The sequence below is a fragment of the Tinamus guttatus genome, unplaced genomic scaffold (assembly GCF_059628265.1).
Source record: "Tinamus guttatus ecotype Peru unplaced genomic scaffold, ASM5962826v1 Tinamus_guttatus_pri_ptg000052l, whole genome shotgun sequence".
Taxonomy (NCBI): domain Eukaryota; kingdom Metazoa; phylum Chordata; class Aves; order Tinamiformes; family Tinamidae; genus Tinamus; species Tinamus guttatus.
The window spans coordinates 7,870,777-7,888,927 of NW_028288586.1; the positions used below are offsets into that span (position 1 = coordinate 7,870,777).

The 18,151-nt window shown below is 46.2% G+C and overlaps 1 protein-coding gene across 3 annotated transcripts in view; it reads right to left on the reverse strand.

The window, feature by feature from the left end:
- CRMP1 (collapsin response mediator protein 1) overlaps positions 1–9,795 on the reverse strand; it is a 46,661-nt gene extending 36,866 nt beyond the window's left edge. Inside the window, exons 1-2 of one of the 3 annotated variants that reach the window (XM_088540005.1) lie at positions 9,695–9,795; positions 9,012–9,590 (exon numbers count right to left, since the gene is read on the reverse strand). In XM_088540005.1, the coding sequence (XP_088396131.1) occupies positions 9,012–9,383 (372 nt within the window). In that variant the 5' untranslated portion in view covers positions 9,384–9,590; positions 9,695–9,795. Of the gene's footprint in view, positions 1–7,218; positions 7,311–9,011 lie in introns of those variants that run through there. The other 2 variants (XM_010217241.2, XM_088540006.1) reach the window with 2 other exon arrangements.
- Between the last annotated feature and the right edge of the window lie 8,356 nt (positions 9,796–18,151).

An 18,151-nucleotide genomic window follows, 5' to 3' on the forward strand; every position in this document is an offset into this window, starting at 1 on the left:
CCAGATGTGCACAGTGATGTTACCTTGGTTTTAGCAATATACTTACAAATAAGGATCATTTTTTAACCTAATGGCAAAGGAAGAAAGACATCCTTCCCAAGAGGAATGTTTGCTTAAAATCCTTTTCATAAGGATCAAAGACAGCTGTAAATGGGATTTCATGAAGTGCTGCCTGCACATAGAAGATCTGTTTTTAATCAGTGCCATCCTTCTGCCAGAATCCTCATGTCTAGGTTACTCTCCATAGGAAGCAATTTTTAGCTACGGTGATGCTTGAATCAACTCAGAGAATTGTTTGTAAATCACTATATCCTTGAGGCAGCATTTCTGCTGGCCCACTAATGGAGACCTTTGCTTTCAAGAACCTTTTCCTAACAAAGGCATTCCTATATATGGCAATTCATTTAGGAGGGATTATGCTGATTACAGTTATGTTCTATCTTGGTCTGTAGGCAATGTGTTTATTTATGTTTATTCATTTAAAAGATCTGATGTTCCTTTTGTTTCTCCTTTGCACACTTTGTATTTATTCAGCTAGCAATTTCACTCCTTTATCTCACAATCTAAAAGGGTTACTTCTACAGCTACAAACTCCATGGGGCTTTCTTCTCTTTAAATATCATCTTTGCTTTCCTCTTAGAAGAGCAGGACACTCTGCTGGAATCAAGACAAGTTTCACCAAAGTATGGACTGGAGTTTTGAGCCCACTGCATTGGGTATGATGATAATGATCACTGGGGTAACACTCACGTTATCTCACTTAAAGCTGATTTCAAAATCTTAGCAAGACATTCACAGGAAAAGTTAAACTTGGATGGGAAAATAGAACAATTTAGCAAATCTCATTGCATGACCCACTGAATCGAAGACTAGTTTTATTGAAGCTCTACTCAGAAACTGAATCAGATGGCCAGGATGCACCAGTCAGTGGCTTTACACATGGTCAGTATTTGGCTCACAGCATGAATAGGAACTCGTTTCCTGGCAGAGGATCTGGACGAAAGAGAAACAGAGTACTTTAAAATGTCTCTAAGATGTTAGAAATGCTAATTCATGACCAACTACTTAGACACTTTTTATTGCCATGTTGCTTCACAGATCAACTTTTTCTCTTAAGTCATAGCAGCTTGCTGCTCCACGAACTTCTGTAGGGTCCTTGCTCTGAACACTGTGTACTCCTCTAGCAAGCCACACAGGGTGGTCCAAGGTTAATCTCTAAGGTTATTTGTATTTATTACACTAAGGAAAAGATTTTACATAGAATATAGATTTTACTGAAATTTGGTGAAAACTTTTTTACTCATTACAAACATAAGAACTGAGACCTGTAAACCTCTTCTGAACCCATCCTTATCTTGTGACAAGGGCATAAAGTGACAAAGCGAAGTAAATCTGAAGTATCCCTGTCACAAGGGACAATGCCACCATCTTTACATGCATCATGATTAGAAACCACAAATTTTCCTGCTCATCTCAGTTCCATTTCTCTCAAATCTACAAAGTAGCAAGGAATTTAACCCAAATTAATTTTTACAATGTCTGGGTGCTTCACAACCCAAGGGACACCCTTACTTCCCTCTGCCAAAGGAAAATGAAGCTTCTTCTTTTCATTCCTTGTATGAACTTGTTTATGAAAGAAGAAGAAAAAAAGAAAAGAAAAAAAGAAAGGCATATCAGAAAACTGGCCCTTCACTCTTGTCAAGAAGGTGTTGCATTCTCAGGTGTCACTCTCAGCACTTAGGAGAGGGATATTCAGACCTCCTGAGCAACCTACTCCCTCACTGCATCAGTTGTCTTCCCAAATATCAACTTTTCCCTTTCCAAACCCACATGGCCTTTAGCAAAATCCAGTTCAGTTCCACTGGTAGTACTCGTGATGCTGAAAACGCTGGTGTGGACAGCTAAGGGTACTGACTGACAAACTTGCTTAGGCAGCTCAAGCAACCACTGCCCTGAACTCTTCTTTCTGTCCCTCTGCCAAAGGTTTCAATTCCTATCGAAATGTCACTGAAAAGGCCTCCTGTGAATGTAATTTAAGACATCAGACTTCTCATGGAAGAGAAGCAAGAGCACACTCTCCTGTAGAAAAAGGAAAGAAGTCTTATCAAAGAATTATGAAAATGGTGGCTGAAGTCCAACCTGCTGTTTGGTGTGTATCATTGTCAGTACTAGCTGAATCCTCAAAACCTCTAAGATGGGAGATTTCACATCTTTCCTGGACGCTTATTCCAGCCCTGTGCTGACGGGTCTGTGTTGACCTTCCTAAAGAAGCTATATCCTGCAGTTTATAACCACTGTGCCATGTGTCACCACATGCCATGACGAGCTTGATTCCCTCATCTCTTTGAGTCCTTTTCAAGAGACCACTGAACAAGCCCCTTTCCCTCACTCTCTCCTTGCACACCATACACATTTTGATAGCTCTTGTTGGGACCATCTCCATTTTCTCAGCAATGCTTTTACAGAGATGAGAAGTAGGAGATAGAGGTGGCAACTCCTTGAGATACCAGAGTGAAAAACACCTTATCTCAGGTGTCAGTCTGAGTTACTAAGTTCTGATGATACATTTTTTCTAGATATACTTGGTTTTGAAGAGCTGACTGAATACGCTAGGGGATTCAGTAGAGTAAGAACAGTATGGGATAATATATTTAAGCAACTCCTGCTATTAATTAGGTGAAAGACTTCTACCTAACCGATTAAAGCATCTCCAGAGCTGCCAAGTTCAAATTTGGTACAGTACACCATGGGAATTCACAAATGCTCAGAGCAGAGAGGTAAACAGAGGACCAAGTCTTTTAAACAGCTCCTGATGGATATAAAGGAAATCTGTGTATCAAATACATATTCAAGAGCTAAAAATTATCTACAATTATCTAAGCCTAGGTGTTTTAAAACAGAACAAACAAAATAGCATGGTGATGGGAGATATGAAATAGATCCGTGCTCTAACCAGGACTTAAATCCTCTTTCCTGATAGGTATTCACTATGCTTCAGTTTTCTAGGAAATGTCACCCTTGGTGTCCAAAAGGAATTAGCTGGAAAAAAATGGCTGCTCACACATTGCTGGTGTTTCACATCAGAACACCTTACATTACCCCAGCACTTCACTCTGACCAAACAGAAAACTCCCTGTCTTGTCCTGTCTATATCAGCTTGAGACCAATGTTTATCACATAGGAAAAATCCAGACCAGTGCTTTTTTCCCCTCCTCACAGGGTATTCTGCTGTGTTCAGCTGAAGCCTGCTTACTTCTCAGCTCTCTTCATATCAATCAATTCAAAAGCTACAACTAAAATTATTCACTGTGCCCACTCCTCTAAATTTCTCCACCCTCTCTACATTTTTCTGCATCTGCTTCTTTTCCTCAAGAGTTCCAATTCTTCTCTTTGCTTTCTGAGCTCAATAGTGAGACCCTTCCTCTGTTACATGCCATCTTTGGGCTCTCTGTCTCTCCATGCCTTACAGCCTGCCAGCTCAGGACCCAGCACCTCCTTCCCCCATTCAAGTGCCAATTCTTGGACCGTTCCCAGAAATACCATTCCCTCCTCTTCCTTATCCCTCCTGGGATTTGCATTTGGCTATTTTCCCTTTGCACAGCACAGTAGTCTTCACACCTCCTCTTCATCAGCTCACTCTGACTATATTTTAATGGTTGCAATCACTGTTGGAACTAAGTCCTGTGAAGTACATTTTGCGATCCACATCCTTTCTTTATGTGTGCTTTGTATATAATATTATTCTGAGTTCATCTGGCCTGAGCCCTTATCTTAAATGCCTGAAAAACTACCAAAACACAAAAGGCAAAATAATATGCAACAAATAGTTCAGTGTCATCCCCAGCATTGATTCCCTATAATATAGAGGGAAGGTGTAATAGCAAAATTAAAAGCAATGGGAGTGCCTCCTGGAGAATACAGTGTTCATGAAATCATAGCTGCAGCCTGGATGCACAGAGGGTTGCAACTTTCTACAGAAAAAGCCCTCATAAGTGGTTGTGATGGTTGGCTGTTTTCCACATACTGAGAAATATGCTTCTGCAGATGCAGTTGGTCTTCCTTTCTCCCTGCATACTATCCCCTCCCCATCACTCCTGAACCAGGAAGGTGAGATCCCCACTAAGGACTCCAGCACAGTGCAGAATGTAACTGGACATGCTTAAAGTTATTGCTTCACTGTGTCATTAGTTTACGTTATGCACAAGTTTTCTTCAAAGACTGAGGCTTTTCCCAAAGTAGTTACAGTGAAAGGGGCCTGATTTTTTGCTGTCTGACTCACACCTGAATAGCACCTCATGCCAGAGGAGTCTGGGGGCTTCGCGAACACCAGCTCAGGATGCTGGGTGGACAGAGAGAGCGGCTGAAGGGGAAGGAGAGTCACAAACAGGACGAATTCCAAGGTGTGATTTTTCAGGGGCTGAAATGAAAAGCACAGGGAGATTCAGCATATGAGAGCAGGAAGTTGGTCTGTGCAAAGAGGGTCCTGTCTGGAACACTGTGTCTTGGTTGTCCTAGACACTTCTAGGAGGAATGGGAGAAGGGAATCGAGACGCTTCAGGCAGGAAGGTGTGAAGCGGATACCAGTCAGGCAGGAGAGCCTGATTGCTGATGGCCCAAAGGGGTCAGGAGGAGAGGCAAGGTCAGAGCTGAAACTTTCCCCTACTTCTTCCTTCCCCAAGTTCCTGATGCTGCAGACCTGATCCAGAGGGACTGGCTATGGCATGGGTGTCCTTTGGAAAGGATTCCTGTTCTGCTGAGGACCCCGTTGCCAGCCAAAGCCAGCCTAGCATCAGATGCTCCTTTCCTCATACGCTCAGGAGGCTTCCTGGTCCCTATGTGAGGAATGCAAGTTTAGTAGATGAAAATCCACAGCCAAATACTGCAGGACAGCATCAGAAATGAGTTTCATACTATTTCAATCAGAAATCTCCTTTTTTATGCATGTATTTTATGCATTATATAAATATTTCAATGAGCCCTGGAACTGCTATAGATCCAAAAAGTAGGAGTTGGGGGAACATTCGGCACAGAATCAAATGGTATTTTTATATGATTTGGTCCTTGCTGTTATAGTTACATAACTTTACAGAGCTATGTAAAGCTATTTACTAAAAGCCCACCAGTCTTGAAGCTGCCATGTGTTTCCTTAGTGGCAGGATAAAATATCTATTTTGCCACACTGGAACAGGGCTCTCAGGATATACAGACAGATTCTGTGGCCTGTTCTAGCATGGGAAATGTGTACAAGCTATAACACAGTTTCTGGTTTGCTTTTGCTAAGGGGGAAGAAGGGACAAAAGTGTAAAAAATTTAAATGAAAAAGGCAATTCATGTCTGGTAGCTACTAGCTGCACTAATGTTAATTTATGCCTTTGATTTGGTCATAAAACTCTATGCTAGCATTAATGAATATTCATCTTTAGATGCTGCAACACATCCCGTTTCAAAAAGAACAGGCAGGGGTCCTTTTTATGAGCCGCACGGAAAGGGAAACTGGTGAGAAAGGAAAAAACTAAAATGAACTGTTGATTCCATGGAAAATACTTTAGTTAGACTCTTTTAGTTTCTTCTTTTACTCCAAATTGGGCAGCAAACAGTTAGCTATGGATGGGAATATTTTACGCCGTGCAGGGTGCAGTCAGTGCCCTCCTCAGGACAGGGAAGAGGCTGGCGAGCAAAGCGAGGAACCTGCGTTACCGCAAGTGACACGAGCTGATGAGGCCACGGTGGAAAGGGCGGTCACCCAAAGAGCCCAGGCGACATCCAGGCTCGGGCCTGGGCCACCAGGCAGTGCAACCTGTTGCTGTGCAAAACTGCGTGCACGCACCAGGCTCATATCGTAAAATCTTCCTTCAGCAGGAGGCTGCTGTCCAAATAGTCTGGCTAAAGCATTCTTTTTTTTTGTTTGTTTTTAATAATGAGAAGGTCCCTAGGAGTTTACAAGCATCCCTAACACTGGGTGAAATAACTGCTTTCACCTTCCCCCAGGATTCAGAGCATCCTTGGGACGTGTCCCTGCGGCGGGTTTGCCGAGGCGGCTGCACCCTCGTGCTAAGCCACTCCCGGGCACCGCAGCTCCGCCGCTTCCAGCAGCCTGAGCGGGGCCAGCGCTTTCTTTCCAGGAAAAGCTCAGAGCGTCAAAGCCTCTTTCGCGTTCACCCCGCTTCCCCTTTCATCTCTGCCCCTCGCGCCACCACAACAGCGCCCGGGCTCCTGCCGATCCCGACCGCACTCCTGCCAATCCCACCAGAAGCACCACGGGGCCAGCACCAGGGTGGCACTGGGCAAGACCCGGTGGGGACAACCGGGCAAGATTTCCTGTGAAATTCCCTTCCTCTCCCCACCAGCTCTGCCAGGGCTTTATCCCCAGCCTCTGTCAGTCACAGTGTGTCTAAAGGAAAGGAAATACATGAAATAAAGGAGGCAGATGCCTTCTTTCTGGCACTGCAAGTACAACCTATTGTAGTCTGGCTTGGGGATGAAAGCATCTACTGGAAGATAGGCACCGATAGGAAGAGGATGGGCACGATTAACTCTTTGACTTCTGATCCCCCAGCATGCTGATGTATTAACAGCTCACAGAGGTGCTGGTGCCGGCATCATGGCGCTCTGTGATTTTTCCACGATTTTTCCCACCCGTTCCCCTTCCCGCATCCCTTCCCTCCCCGCCAGCCCAGCCCTCCCCGCCGCCCCTCGCCCCTCGGCGCTGCCCCTGCCCGGGCTGCGGCGCGGGGAGGGGGGGGGGGCTCGTCGGGCTGCGCTTCGTCCCCTCCCTCTTTTGTTCTGCCGCGCCCGGCGGCCGAGGGACGCGGCCCCGGTCCCGAGCGGGGCTGCAAGCGGCCGCGCTGAGCCTCGCTGCCGCCCGGGGCGGCGAAGGAGGGAAAACGAAACGATACAACGTAATAATGGAATAAAATGAAATGAAATGAAATGAAATGAAATAAAATAAAATAAAATAAAATAAAATAAAATAAAATAAAATAAAATAAAATAAAATAAAATAGGATGAAGGAAAGCTGCGCTTTCCTCCTCCCAGCGCCGAGCAGGAGGAGAGGGCACCACGCGCAGCCCGCATCCGCCCAGCCCCGGGGAGCCTCGCGATCGCGCAGCCCGCCCTGGCCCTGCGGTCCCCCCGCCGCCATCCGCGGAGCCTGCGCGGGGCCCTGCGCGCCCGCGCCGCTAACAAAGGAGTCGGCGTAGCCGCCCGAGCCCGCTTACCGTGATGTGCGGGATGCTCTTCTTGCCCTGGTACGACATGTCGGCCTCGCTAGCGCCGGCCGCACGCAGCACCCCCCGGGGACCGCACAAAAAAAAAATGGCAATAATAGGGAAAAATATAATAATAATTCGGAGCCTGGGCGGGTGGCGGGGTGGGGCGGGCGGGGGTGGCCGAGGGCGACGGAGCGCAAGTTTCCTCGCCCGGAGGAGGGGAGCCAGGCGAGCCCAGCACCTTTTTCCCGGCTGCAATAAAACAGGGACGCGGCTCCCGGGGGGGCGGGGAGGGGGTCGGCGGGAGCTGCTCGTGCAGGCGGCAGCAGCGCCCTCCCGGCTGCAGGTCGGAGCGGGATTCGCTCGGCTCAACCCAGGAAGCGCTTCCTTCCCTCCCGTCCCCGAGCCCCCCCGCGCAGCCCATCAATCCGGCCCCTGCCCCCTCCCCCGCGCCGCCGCCGCCCTCTCGAGCGCTGCGGGGCCCGAGCGGCCCCCTCGGGGGAGGGAAGGGGCCCCCCTGATGTTGGGGGGGTCCTGGTGCTCAGCACTTGGCAAATGCACTGCCCCCCAGCACGGGCCCCCCAACAGCACAGCCCTGCTCGGCCCCCACCCGTGGCAGTGTCTGCTCTGCCCCCTGGCACTGCCCCACACTGCAGGAAGGGTAAAATCACCGCGCACTGGCCCCCAAGTTGCAGTACCCGCCCGGCAGAAGGCAGCCGGCCCCACACACAGCCCCGCACAGACACGTGCAGGACATTTCCCACCCTGGCCTCATCCCAGACACATGAGGATGCACGGGAAAGCCTGAGCCTGCCGGGAGCAAGCGTGAGGCTCACAGTGCACCTGCCCAGGCCACATCACATGTCACCTGCTTTACACTCCCCGCTTTACATGCCACCCTTACACCCACTGCGTCCCCCCCAGTCCAACGTAGAGCCAGATAACTTTGGACCTCGATGAGACCTGGGGATGCAGCACATGGCACCTGCCCTCTTGCCTGGGCCCCAGGCTGCCTCCAGAGAGCAAGGAGGACACCCAGAGTGTCCCAAGGCAAAGGGAGGGGATATTCATGGTGGGCCCTGTCCTCACCACCACCACCCGGCATTAGCTGGTGGGAAGGATGCCGGGAAAGAGACAACTGCAGTGCAGGTGGCAGCAGCTATAGGTGACCCCGAGGTCGCTGCAGGCGAGCGGAGGCGGCGCAGGGGGCACATGTGGCCCAGGCTCCAGGCTCTCCCCATCTGCTCCCTGCCTAGCCCCAGGGGAATGGCCAGCCCGCGTGCATGTAGTCACTGAGGGGTGGGGATAAAAAGAGTAAAAAGTCCCTGTCTATCTTGTCAAAAGGGCAGAGCACGGGCAGGCCACAGAGTCTGGAGGCTGGGAGCTAAAAGAAGGATGTATCCAGGCGGAGCCAGGCACTGTACCGAGCAGGGACACCACAACCACATTTATTTACAAGCGAAAATCCTTTTCCCTGAGCTCCAGCGCCCTGGTCTGCCTCCTCCTTGCGGACCTGGGCTGAGCCAACCCCACGGCCCCGCTTCCCTCCCCGGGGCGTCCCAGGCTGCAGGGAGGGCTGGGCAGGCCCTGGGCGAGGGTCTGAGCGGGCGCGGGGACACAGGGAGGCTGCAGGGGGAGCGGGACCGCGCCGGGGGCGCTGCGCTTTGTTCCGCCGCCGGCCCCGGCAAGTGCCGGGAGAGGACACGGACGCTGGGACACGGCGCCTGCTCTGCCCAAACTGCCCCGCGGAACCGGCCCCGGCCCCGCAGCGGCGCTTGTCCCCCCGCCACGTCCCCTCGTACCTGCCCGTTGTCGTGGCCCTGCAGCAGCTCCTTGCCCGTGGGGTAGCGGATCTCCACGCCCGGGGTCTTGTCCTCGCGGTCGCCCGGGGAGCTGATGACGGAGCCGGAGACCTCGCTGATGTCGCTCGCGGTCTCGCTGTAGTTGTCGCCGCCGTCCAGCATGTCGTGGCGGCTGCCGCTCCGCGGCGTCCGGGACCCCTTCTTGCCCACGCTGTAGGCGTCGAAGTCGATGGTTTTGTTCTCGTAGGCTCCCTCCACAGAGGCGAACATCCCCCCGTATTTCTGCCGCGGCGTCTGGGCTGTGGTGCCCGGCCTGGCCAGATACACAGGCAGATCATCTTCCTTATTCCAGTTCCTCTTTCTCTCGGCCATCCTCGCTGTCCGGGTGTCTCCCGCCCGCCCGCTCGCTCGTTCTTTGCTACCTCCCTCTTCTCCGCACCTTCCACTACCGGGATAGGCTGCTAGTGACCATAAAAATGAATGGATGGATGGATGCAGCAGTGCCGGAGCGGGGTTGGCTGCTGGGGATCTTTCCCTTAGGGAGATGCAAGCGTTAACCTCCCTCCCCCCATCCGCCCCCTGCAAGAAAAAGAGAAAAAGGAAAAAAGGAAAGAGAAAGAAATAAATCCAAGCGAAATTTTAAAAATAGCCGTGTTAGTAAAGAGCACGTGAAAATAAAGTACAAAGAGAGGAGCAGAGAGGGTGGCAGTGGCAGGTGATTGGAAAGCCCTTGACGAATGGGAAGAGCAGCAGCAATTCCCAGAGCCAGGACCGCAGTGCACACGCTCCCGGGCTAAAGAATGAGCCGGGGGACGGGAGGGAGGCGGGACGGGGCGCGGGGGGGGGAGCACCCGCCTGCACACGCGGCCCCTGCGCCCAGGGGCCTTCCCGGGCACCCCCCGGAGAAAGGGGCTGCCACGAGGAGCGTGGGGAGGGGAAAAATAAAATAAAATAAAATAAAATAAAATAAAATAAAATAAAATAAAATAAAATAAAATAAAATAAAATAAAATAAAATAAAATAAAATAAAATAAAATAAAGGAAGAAGGAAAAAGGGGGCACCTGAATCGCCCCCCGCCGCCGCGCGGATGGAGTTTCTCCCACTCCGCACCCCGCTCCCCCCGCAGGAGGCTGCGGCGCTGCCCGGGCGGGGGGCGCAGCCGGCGGGAGGGGCCCCCCGGAGCCGCCGCGGGGGGAGGCGGCAGCAGCGGCAGCGCCGGGGCCGGGCGGGGGCCCCGCTGCCCCCCCGCCCCCGCCGTGCGCGCCGGCCGCGGCAGCTGGTGCCCGGGGGCGGGGGGGGGCCCGGCCCCGCTGTGCGCGACCCTCCCCCGTGCGCGGGCGGCCGGGGCGGCCGCGAGACCGCGGAGCACGGCGGGGGGTGGGGGAAGGGGGCGGCAGCCACCGCGCGGGGGCCAGCGCTGACACGGAGGTGGCGGCGCCGGGGGCTGCCCGCGGCCTCGGGCACCGCCACGGGCACCGCTACCAGCTCCGCTACCGGCACCGCCGCGGGCACCGCTACCAGCTCCGCTACCGGCACCGGCACCGCCGCCGGCGGCCGCGGAGGCCGGGCGCCCCCCGCGGAGCTGTCCCTTCAGCACCCCGGCACGCGCAGCCCGAGACAACGGGAGAAACGTGAGCCGGGGGCTCGACTTCGCCCACAGAAATGCCCGTTCCCGTAAAAATAATCACATTAATAACAGCAACATCAACAACAACTAATAATGATGCAGGAGGAAGGGAGAATGTCTGACTCTCAACTCTTTTCTGAAAGTCCATCTTTATGCCTCTACTTGTCCAATCATACCAGATGGCCAAGGAGAGCATCCCCTAAAAGCACAAATCCTCGGACATCCCTCCCTGCTTTCTGCCCCCTCCTCTTACTCTCACTCTTAGCCAATTTGGACAGGCCTCGAACACGCAGCAGTTACATAAGGAACATTCTCCATCGCTCTGAAATAATATATTGGGACAAACTGTTCTGCGATTGATTAAACAGCTAAGCACATTTGAAGGGTTGGAGCAATCACAAGAACTGTTTACCACTCGTCTGCAACATACCCACGTTGTCTGTACAACGTTGTGTGCCCAGCCACACAGCACTTCAAGCCTGGGGGTCCCATCAGCAGAAATACAGCAAGTTAGAAATGGACAAGGAGGTTGAAGGCCCAGGTCACCAGGATTTCATGAGAAGCAAGTCCGAAAGCATCCTTCTCATTTACTGTTACCCACGTACTGAAAGCAAGTAATAAGCAGTGATTAACATACCTGAGTGCAGCAGTAACACATCTTTTTCTCCTGAGATTTCTATAACACAGTGATATTTCCTGTCTTGAATGTCCTGGTACATGGAGTATGTTGTTTCCATTAGGGAAGTTAGAGAATTAGTCAGTTCACAGACTGTTAACGTACTGATTTTAATTGTCTCAGCATCATCATTGCCATTTCCTAACATATATATGTTTTCGCAGCTTATTTAGTAAACCTTGTAACTCTATTAATATATGTTAACAATGCTAACACATAACATGTGAACATATAATCACATGAAAAACTTATTGGTGTACAAAAAAATAAGTAGAGCTCTTAGGACACCACTTTTAAAAGTACTTCTATTGCATATAGGCAAATACTGATTTCTTTCTCTTGATAGTAATATTGAGATTTACTGTTCATGATGGGGGCGGGGGGCAGTTCCTTTCATCATTTTGTTCTTCTATAGCTAAACAACCCCTGATAGTAAAATATAAAGGCAGTACATGTAATTTCATGAATGACCTGTATGTCTTCTCAAATATTGGGGAAATTATTTTACTGGATTTTCTTTCAAGAGATAAATCAGAACCTCTAGGAAAAAAAAATCTGATGACCCTATAATAGGTCCCATAGTATATGGTGCATGTGTCTGATGAAGAATTCAGAGCTGAATAGCATCTTTTATTTAACAATCATAGAGCCAAGAAAGATGAAGTCTATTTACACTCAGATCTGTTTAGATAATGTTCTGGTTTTACAGAACTACTCACTTTTTTGAAGTAACAGAGAAAAGTAGTTCTGTTGTTGCCTTTGGCCTTGGCTAGCATAAGTTTCCTAGTGTTTTTCCTAGACACAGAGCCCGCATAACTCACAAAGTATCAAGTCATTGCTTTAGAAAACAGCATTAAACTTTGAAATGAGAAATAACACCATAAAATCTTGCAAAGGAAGATTCTGGTTTTTGAATTGAAATTCTTCAGATTAAAGACCGCAGTTCATTAGGAACTGTGTTCCAGTTGGACAGATGCATACTGCTCTGCTCACTAAGACGGAATTTCAGTTTTTAGCTACCACAGAGGCAGACATAGCTAACAGCCTTATATCCTGTCATCCTGCAACCCTGGAAGTTTTTCTAAAACATATGTGTGACTCCAGAGAAATATACTGTCTTGGTACACTCTCTACAGACGCTGCTTCTCATCTTGACTTGGCATAACATATCATAAAAAGAACAGAACTTGATTGAAAGTGCCCTCTTTTCCTGTGGGACCTTTAATCTTTATACCTGTAGAGCATCAATGATAAATGAGTTATGTTTGGCATAGGTTAGATGAGAGGCAGTGGAAACCTGGAGACATGTTTGCTTACTCCACACAAAACCTTCAACAGGAGTATCAAGAAATACAACACTTACCAGATTGCCAGTTGTAGCCGCAATTCTTCTTGTGACTGCATGAACACCACGAGCTACAACTGAGCTTCCCTTGGAGAGGAGCAAATCCTGTCCTATGGTGCTCACAGGCACACATTTGGCACCTATTTTTGCTAAGTTGTATGGAGCATTTTACAACAGAATCATCAGACAAAAATATGCAAAATTCTAGAGGGAGTGAGAATGAGACAGCAACTTGGGCCCAAGCTGACGTTCTCACAGATGAGTAACCCAAGTTGCCAAATCCCAAGGTCAGATTCCCTCTCTCTGTTCTAAAGGACCGTTGTACTGGCTGCAGTGTCCTCTTCCTCCTTGCAAAATGTCATCTGACAGCTGGATGGCTTGGGCTATCTCCTGACATGTAGGAAGCATGGGTCCAAAACCGTACCAGGGTCCAAAACCGTACCAGCCGACAAGACTCAGGGTTCCACCTTCCTGAGCTAAGTGCGAGTAAGCCAGCCTACGGTATTCTGCTACTTCATATTCATTTTGCTAATTTTTGCAAACTCTTGTGATGTTTCCTGTGATTTCACCCATGTTTCACTTTGCATCACTACATAAGGACAGGTACACCTCATGCTCTGCATTTGTTCCCAAATGTATAAATGTGCCACTTTCCATATAATTCCCCACTTTCTTTGAATTGTGCTTATAATCATACCTTAGAATATCCACCACCATTTTAGTATTAAAACTAATTAAAATTATAAAGTTTTTAATTTAAAATATGCATACATTTAATATACAAAATTATACAAATTATACATTTAACTAACATAGAAAAATACATCTTGTTAACAAGATAAAATGTCAACTTATCTTACATAATTTAAGTGAGACTTACAAATCAGTGGTAATCAAGTCGATTTTAGTGACTGCATTACAGTTCTGTATTCTCCCTAGTTACACTGAAAATTAATACATATATACATTTGATATCTGTGATAAACTTCTTAAAGTGAAAGTAATTGCTGAAAAGTTAATCATAAGATTTTAATGGAATTGTTCAAAACAAGAATGGCATCTTTTGTATTACTGAAACATTATCAGTTCTCTACCTTGACACCTGGTTTCAGGGCAGTCATGGGTAAGAGTTTAAACTTCTTGCACTTATTTACAAAAAATAAAAAGTAATTAAAAAAACAATGAAACAAACCAGAAAACTGTATCTGGTTCATCTGGTCATTAAGTATCAAACCATAAACCCAAGCTTTTCGTGCATTCTTTGGCACTTCTTCAAGTGGACCCAAGTTTGTGTCCCTAAAAACTGTTTTCCATGACTCCTGGCTATCATCACTCTTGGCTGTGCAAAAGTATTAAATAGCTGCATGGCCCTAGAGCTCAAAAGCCAAAAGCTGCATGTATTATGAATCCCAGATTTTTCATTAATACCAAAGGAGGCAGGGAAATAGCTTCTTTTTTTTTTTTTTTCTCCCTCCAGTGAAACAAATGTGTGCAGTCATATTTACATTATCATTTTTTTCTAAGTTCCAAAAAAAGACAGAAGCTTAATTTACAAACAAGTCATAAAAATCTCTTCCATGTTGAGTCTTGTCTTGCATATTGTGAGCCATGGTCATGGAATCATTTTCTTTTGATTATTTACATGTTCTTTAAAACTGTTTTTTTTTTTTTTTTTATCACAGGGAGCAAGATAGAAGACCACCACTACCACTATATTCACTTTCAAACCCTAACTTCCTATTTTCTTCTTTTTTTTTCCTTTTTCTTTTCCAGTTCTGTAGCAACAATTTGCTCTAAATTACTAAAAGATAAAATTCATCTGTGAGCCAAGGGCCTATTCAGCTTAAGATTTGATTAGGGGCCCAAATGAGTTCACAAATTGCCTCACATAGTCTTTTTGCACAGGAGTGTTTTTCACCTGTTAACTTCATTTACTTTCTTTTTTTTCTTTCTTTCTTTCTTCTTCTTCTTCTTCTTTTTTTTTTTTTTTTTTTTTAAAGACCAACCCACAATGGAGTGAGCAGAGAAATGTGGGTGTCTGCACTGCACAATAACCTCTCACACTAGAGTTTACATTTCATATTCATATCCCCATGGCAAGAGCCTACGTTACACAGAGAAGCAACAGTGAATAGAGATTTATACCACAGATCCCAACACCTCCAAATCAAAGCAGGCTTCCACACTAATCTCTGTTTTCCTCTCTCTTATGTGCATAGAAAACTTTAGAGAAAGCACAATGCTCAGGTACCATATGTGAGTATTTTGTGAGACAGGCAGGAGAAGGAATGAAATCTTGGTCCCAGGGAAGGGCCAGTGGGAATTTGCCAGTCATTTCAGTGGTACAAGTACTTTATCCAGAACATTTAAACTTAAAACTTGCAACATTTCTAGTTGTCAAATAATGATTTCCATATGGAGTCTAATGGTAGAACTTCAGCTATTGATATTTTTAATTCATGTTCTGTATAAGAAATCTTATACTCTCTTTCCTAAGATTAGTGCAGGGACAAAAATTCCTGTCCATAATCCCATGACTACTGATTTCTAATGCAAATATGTTTGGAGCCAAAGGCACAATATGTCTTAAAGGAATTCTGCTGAAGCAGGAAAGAGGTTCGAGCAAGTTTCTGTAATCCTAAGGTCTGTTCCTCCTCTGCCTCCTTAAGGCACTAAAGGATTTCCAAAGGATTAGTGGCAAAACCCAGCATGCACATGTCCCTCCTCCCTCCACCCCACAACCATGGTAAATTCAAACACTAAAATCCTTCATCTACAAGTAATAAATACAGGCAGATTTATGAAATACAGATCAGGGTTTCCATTTTTTAAAAGGCCACAAGGACAAACATCAACTGTGCCTCAGCAGGAGGCTTAACTTGGGAACTCTAGCACGTGGGATAAATGTTTCCCAGCCAGTTGCATTACTGCAAATGTAACATGATTATCATGCAGTGAGTCAATCTCCCTACTTCCAGCATCTGCCATACACAGTGGAGCAAACAAGGGAATTTGGGCTTTCCAGGTTGTGCAAGGAGTTGTGGAAACACTGTAAGCTCTATTTTCCATATCCTGCCTTATACGGTAGAGAATATGACTATAAGTGAACTGAGAAAGAAATCATTATTTCACATGTAACACTGTCCATTTTGTTCATCCAGGGTGACAGAAGAAGGTGGTATTTACACAAGTGGAATTTATAGCAGCATCTTAATGTTGACTGCAAAGGATTTGGTCAAAGCAATACTGTGCATATAAAGCAATTGAAACAAAGTGCCCAATTCTGCATTCTGAGACACAGTTTAACATGAACAAATGATACAAGTAAAACAGTCCCTGAAAACCAGCACCTTTACCACACATAAATAACATATCGAAGCAGGTTGACTCTGCTTAATGAAAGAAAATCGAACAGACCAAATAACTACTAGGCAAGACTTTTTTCTTAACCATAAGGCAACTAGAAAATAATAGCTACGCTCCCTCTCTCAGGTAAGAACAATCTCACATTAAAAGCTTTACTGCTTTATTACAGTGATTTGAGGTAAAGCTAGGATTTTAATTCCCCATCCTCAGCCACAATGAAATGTATCCATTGGTCTATGAATTTAATTAAGAAACAGAAATTTCCAACACTGGTATAACAATTTTCATACCAGGAGGTGGCTAAATTTAAGGGAGATGGACATTGTATGAACGACAAAGAGAATGAGGCATGCTTTATATTCCTTATGTTAATCATTTTAAAATGGAATCAGAATGGCAGAAAGCCTAAGATGTCAAAAAAGGACAACTTCATTACCAACATTTATAATTCATGGCAGAAGATTATGCATAAATACTAGGAAAGAGGCATGATATTTTCACTGAACACTTAACTTGAAAATAGTGGGGTTTAATTGCATGTGTGTTGTAGAGACAATATGTTTTCAGGTGGAGAGTATGCAAATGAGAGAAATCTACACATATGCCATTGCTTTATTTTAAGAACTTGCAGATTAGCTTCAAGTGTTACCATGCCAACATGTCAACTTGTTACTAATCATAATCTAGAAATGTACTTTACATTAATCTGACTTGGGATTCCACAATTTATTATCCTTCTGTCTCCTTTCAAAGGATATCTGGAATTAATGGGAGAATAAGAATTGCAAAGAACATCACATTCTGCCAATTAGCTAATTTAGAAAAAAAAAAAAAAAAAAGGAGGGGTAGGGTTTCCATTTTGCAACTGGCATTTACTCTGTCAAAACTGGAAGTCCATTATTCTGAACGGGATAGTTTGGGAAAGCAGCTCTTCCCATTCAGCACTGCAGGAGTAATGCCAACGACTTCAGCAGGACTGTGTGCAATCTTTTAGTTAAAGAAGACTGTGCATATCTGTATGACCTTTCATGCACAAGGCTTGTGCCTATGTTCACATCTCCCTGTGATCACAGATAGGTACTCAGGTACAAACAGCAGGCGTTACGGGTTTATAAATCTGTAGTGCATATTGTGTTGCATATGTGTGTGTAGCACATGAACTGTTACCATCATGTAGAATCTCTATCAGGAAAAGCACATGTGCACGTGAATACCTAACCTGAAAGTTAAATTCAGTGTGGACTACTCACATGGTTGAAGTAAACATTCTAGAGCATTAGGACACAGTCCTTTGAAGTTCCAAGGGCCTCTCTGTGTATCCTCAACTCCCACTCACTCTTGTAAAGTGCAGTTCTGTCACATTCCTTGGATTGGTTTGTTCCCTCAAGAGCTACATCCTCAGAGAAACCCAACATCTGAACACAGATCAAAGCCAGCACCTCGTTCAGGAGTGCTCAAAGACATATAAGGCTATAGCTATTACATACCCATCTAGACAAAGACTGAGATTTGTGTTAAACATGTCAATTCCTTTCAAAACACAAATGCGGAGATTCAAAGGAAGCAAACCAGGGAAAAAAAAAGAAAGGAAAAAAAAAAAAAAAAACAGGAAAAACCCTGAAACCACACACTGACTTGGCTCTTGTCACCAGCTTCCATGACAAGATGTGGCTAAGTCATTGTCGTTGATAAGTTAGTGCAGCTTTTCAGGTTTTCCCATAATGAAGCGGCTGTGGTAACTACCAGGTCAAAGGCACCTTTCCGTGTTCCTCAGGGTAGTATCACTTCTTCTGTGTGCCTCATACATTCTTCTCTGGAAAAGAGGATGGGAAAAATACAAAATGACCAAAATATACAATAAGCATCTGGATTTCCACAATGTAAAGAATTTCTATTCACCCAAGGTCAAAATAATACCTCAGTGTTCCCTTTCAAACACTAACAGAGTGATCATATTAAGAGCATACAGCATGAAAACTGAACTGTTATCCTGTGACTGGGACATTCTCCTGTGATTTACTAATCTTAAGATGAAGAACACATCCTATATTTTTCCACTTTCCTACTTGTGAAACATTTCCTCTCATCAAGCTAATCAATACGAGAATGAATAATTACTGCATT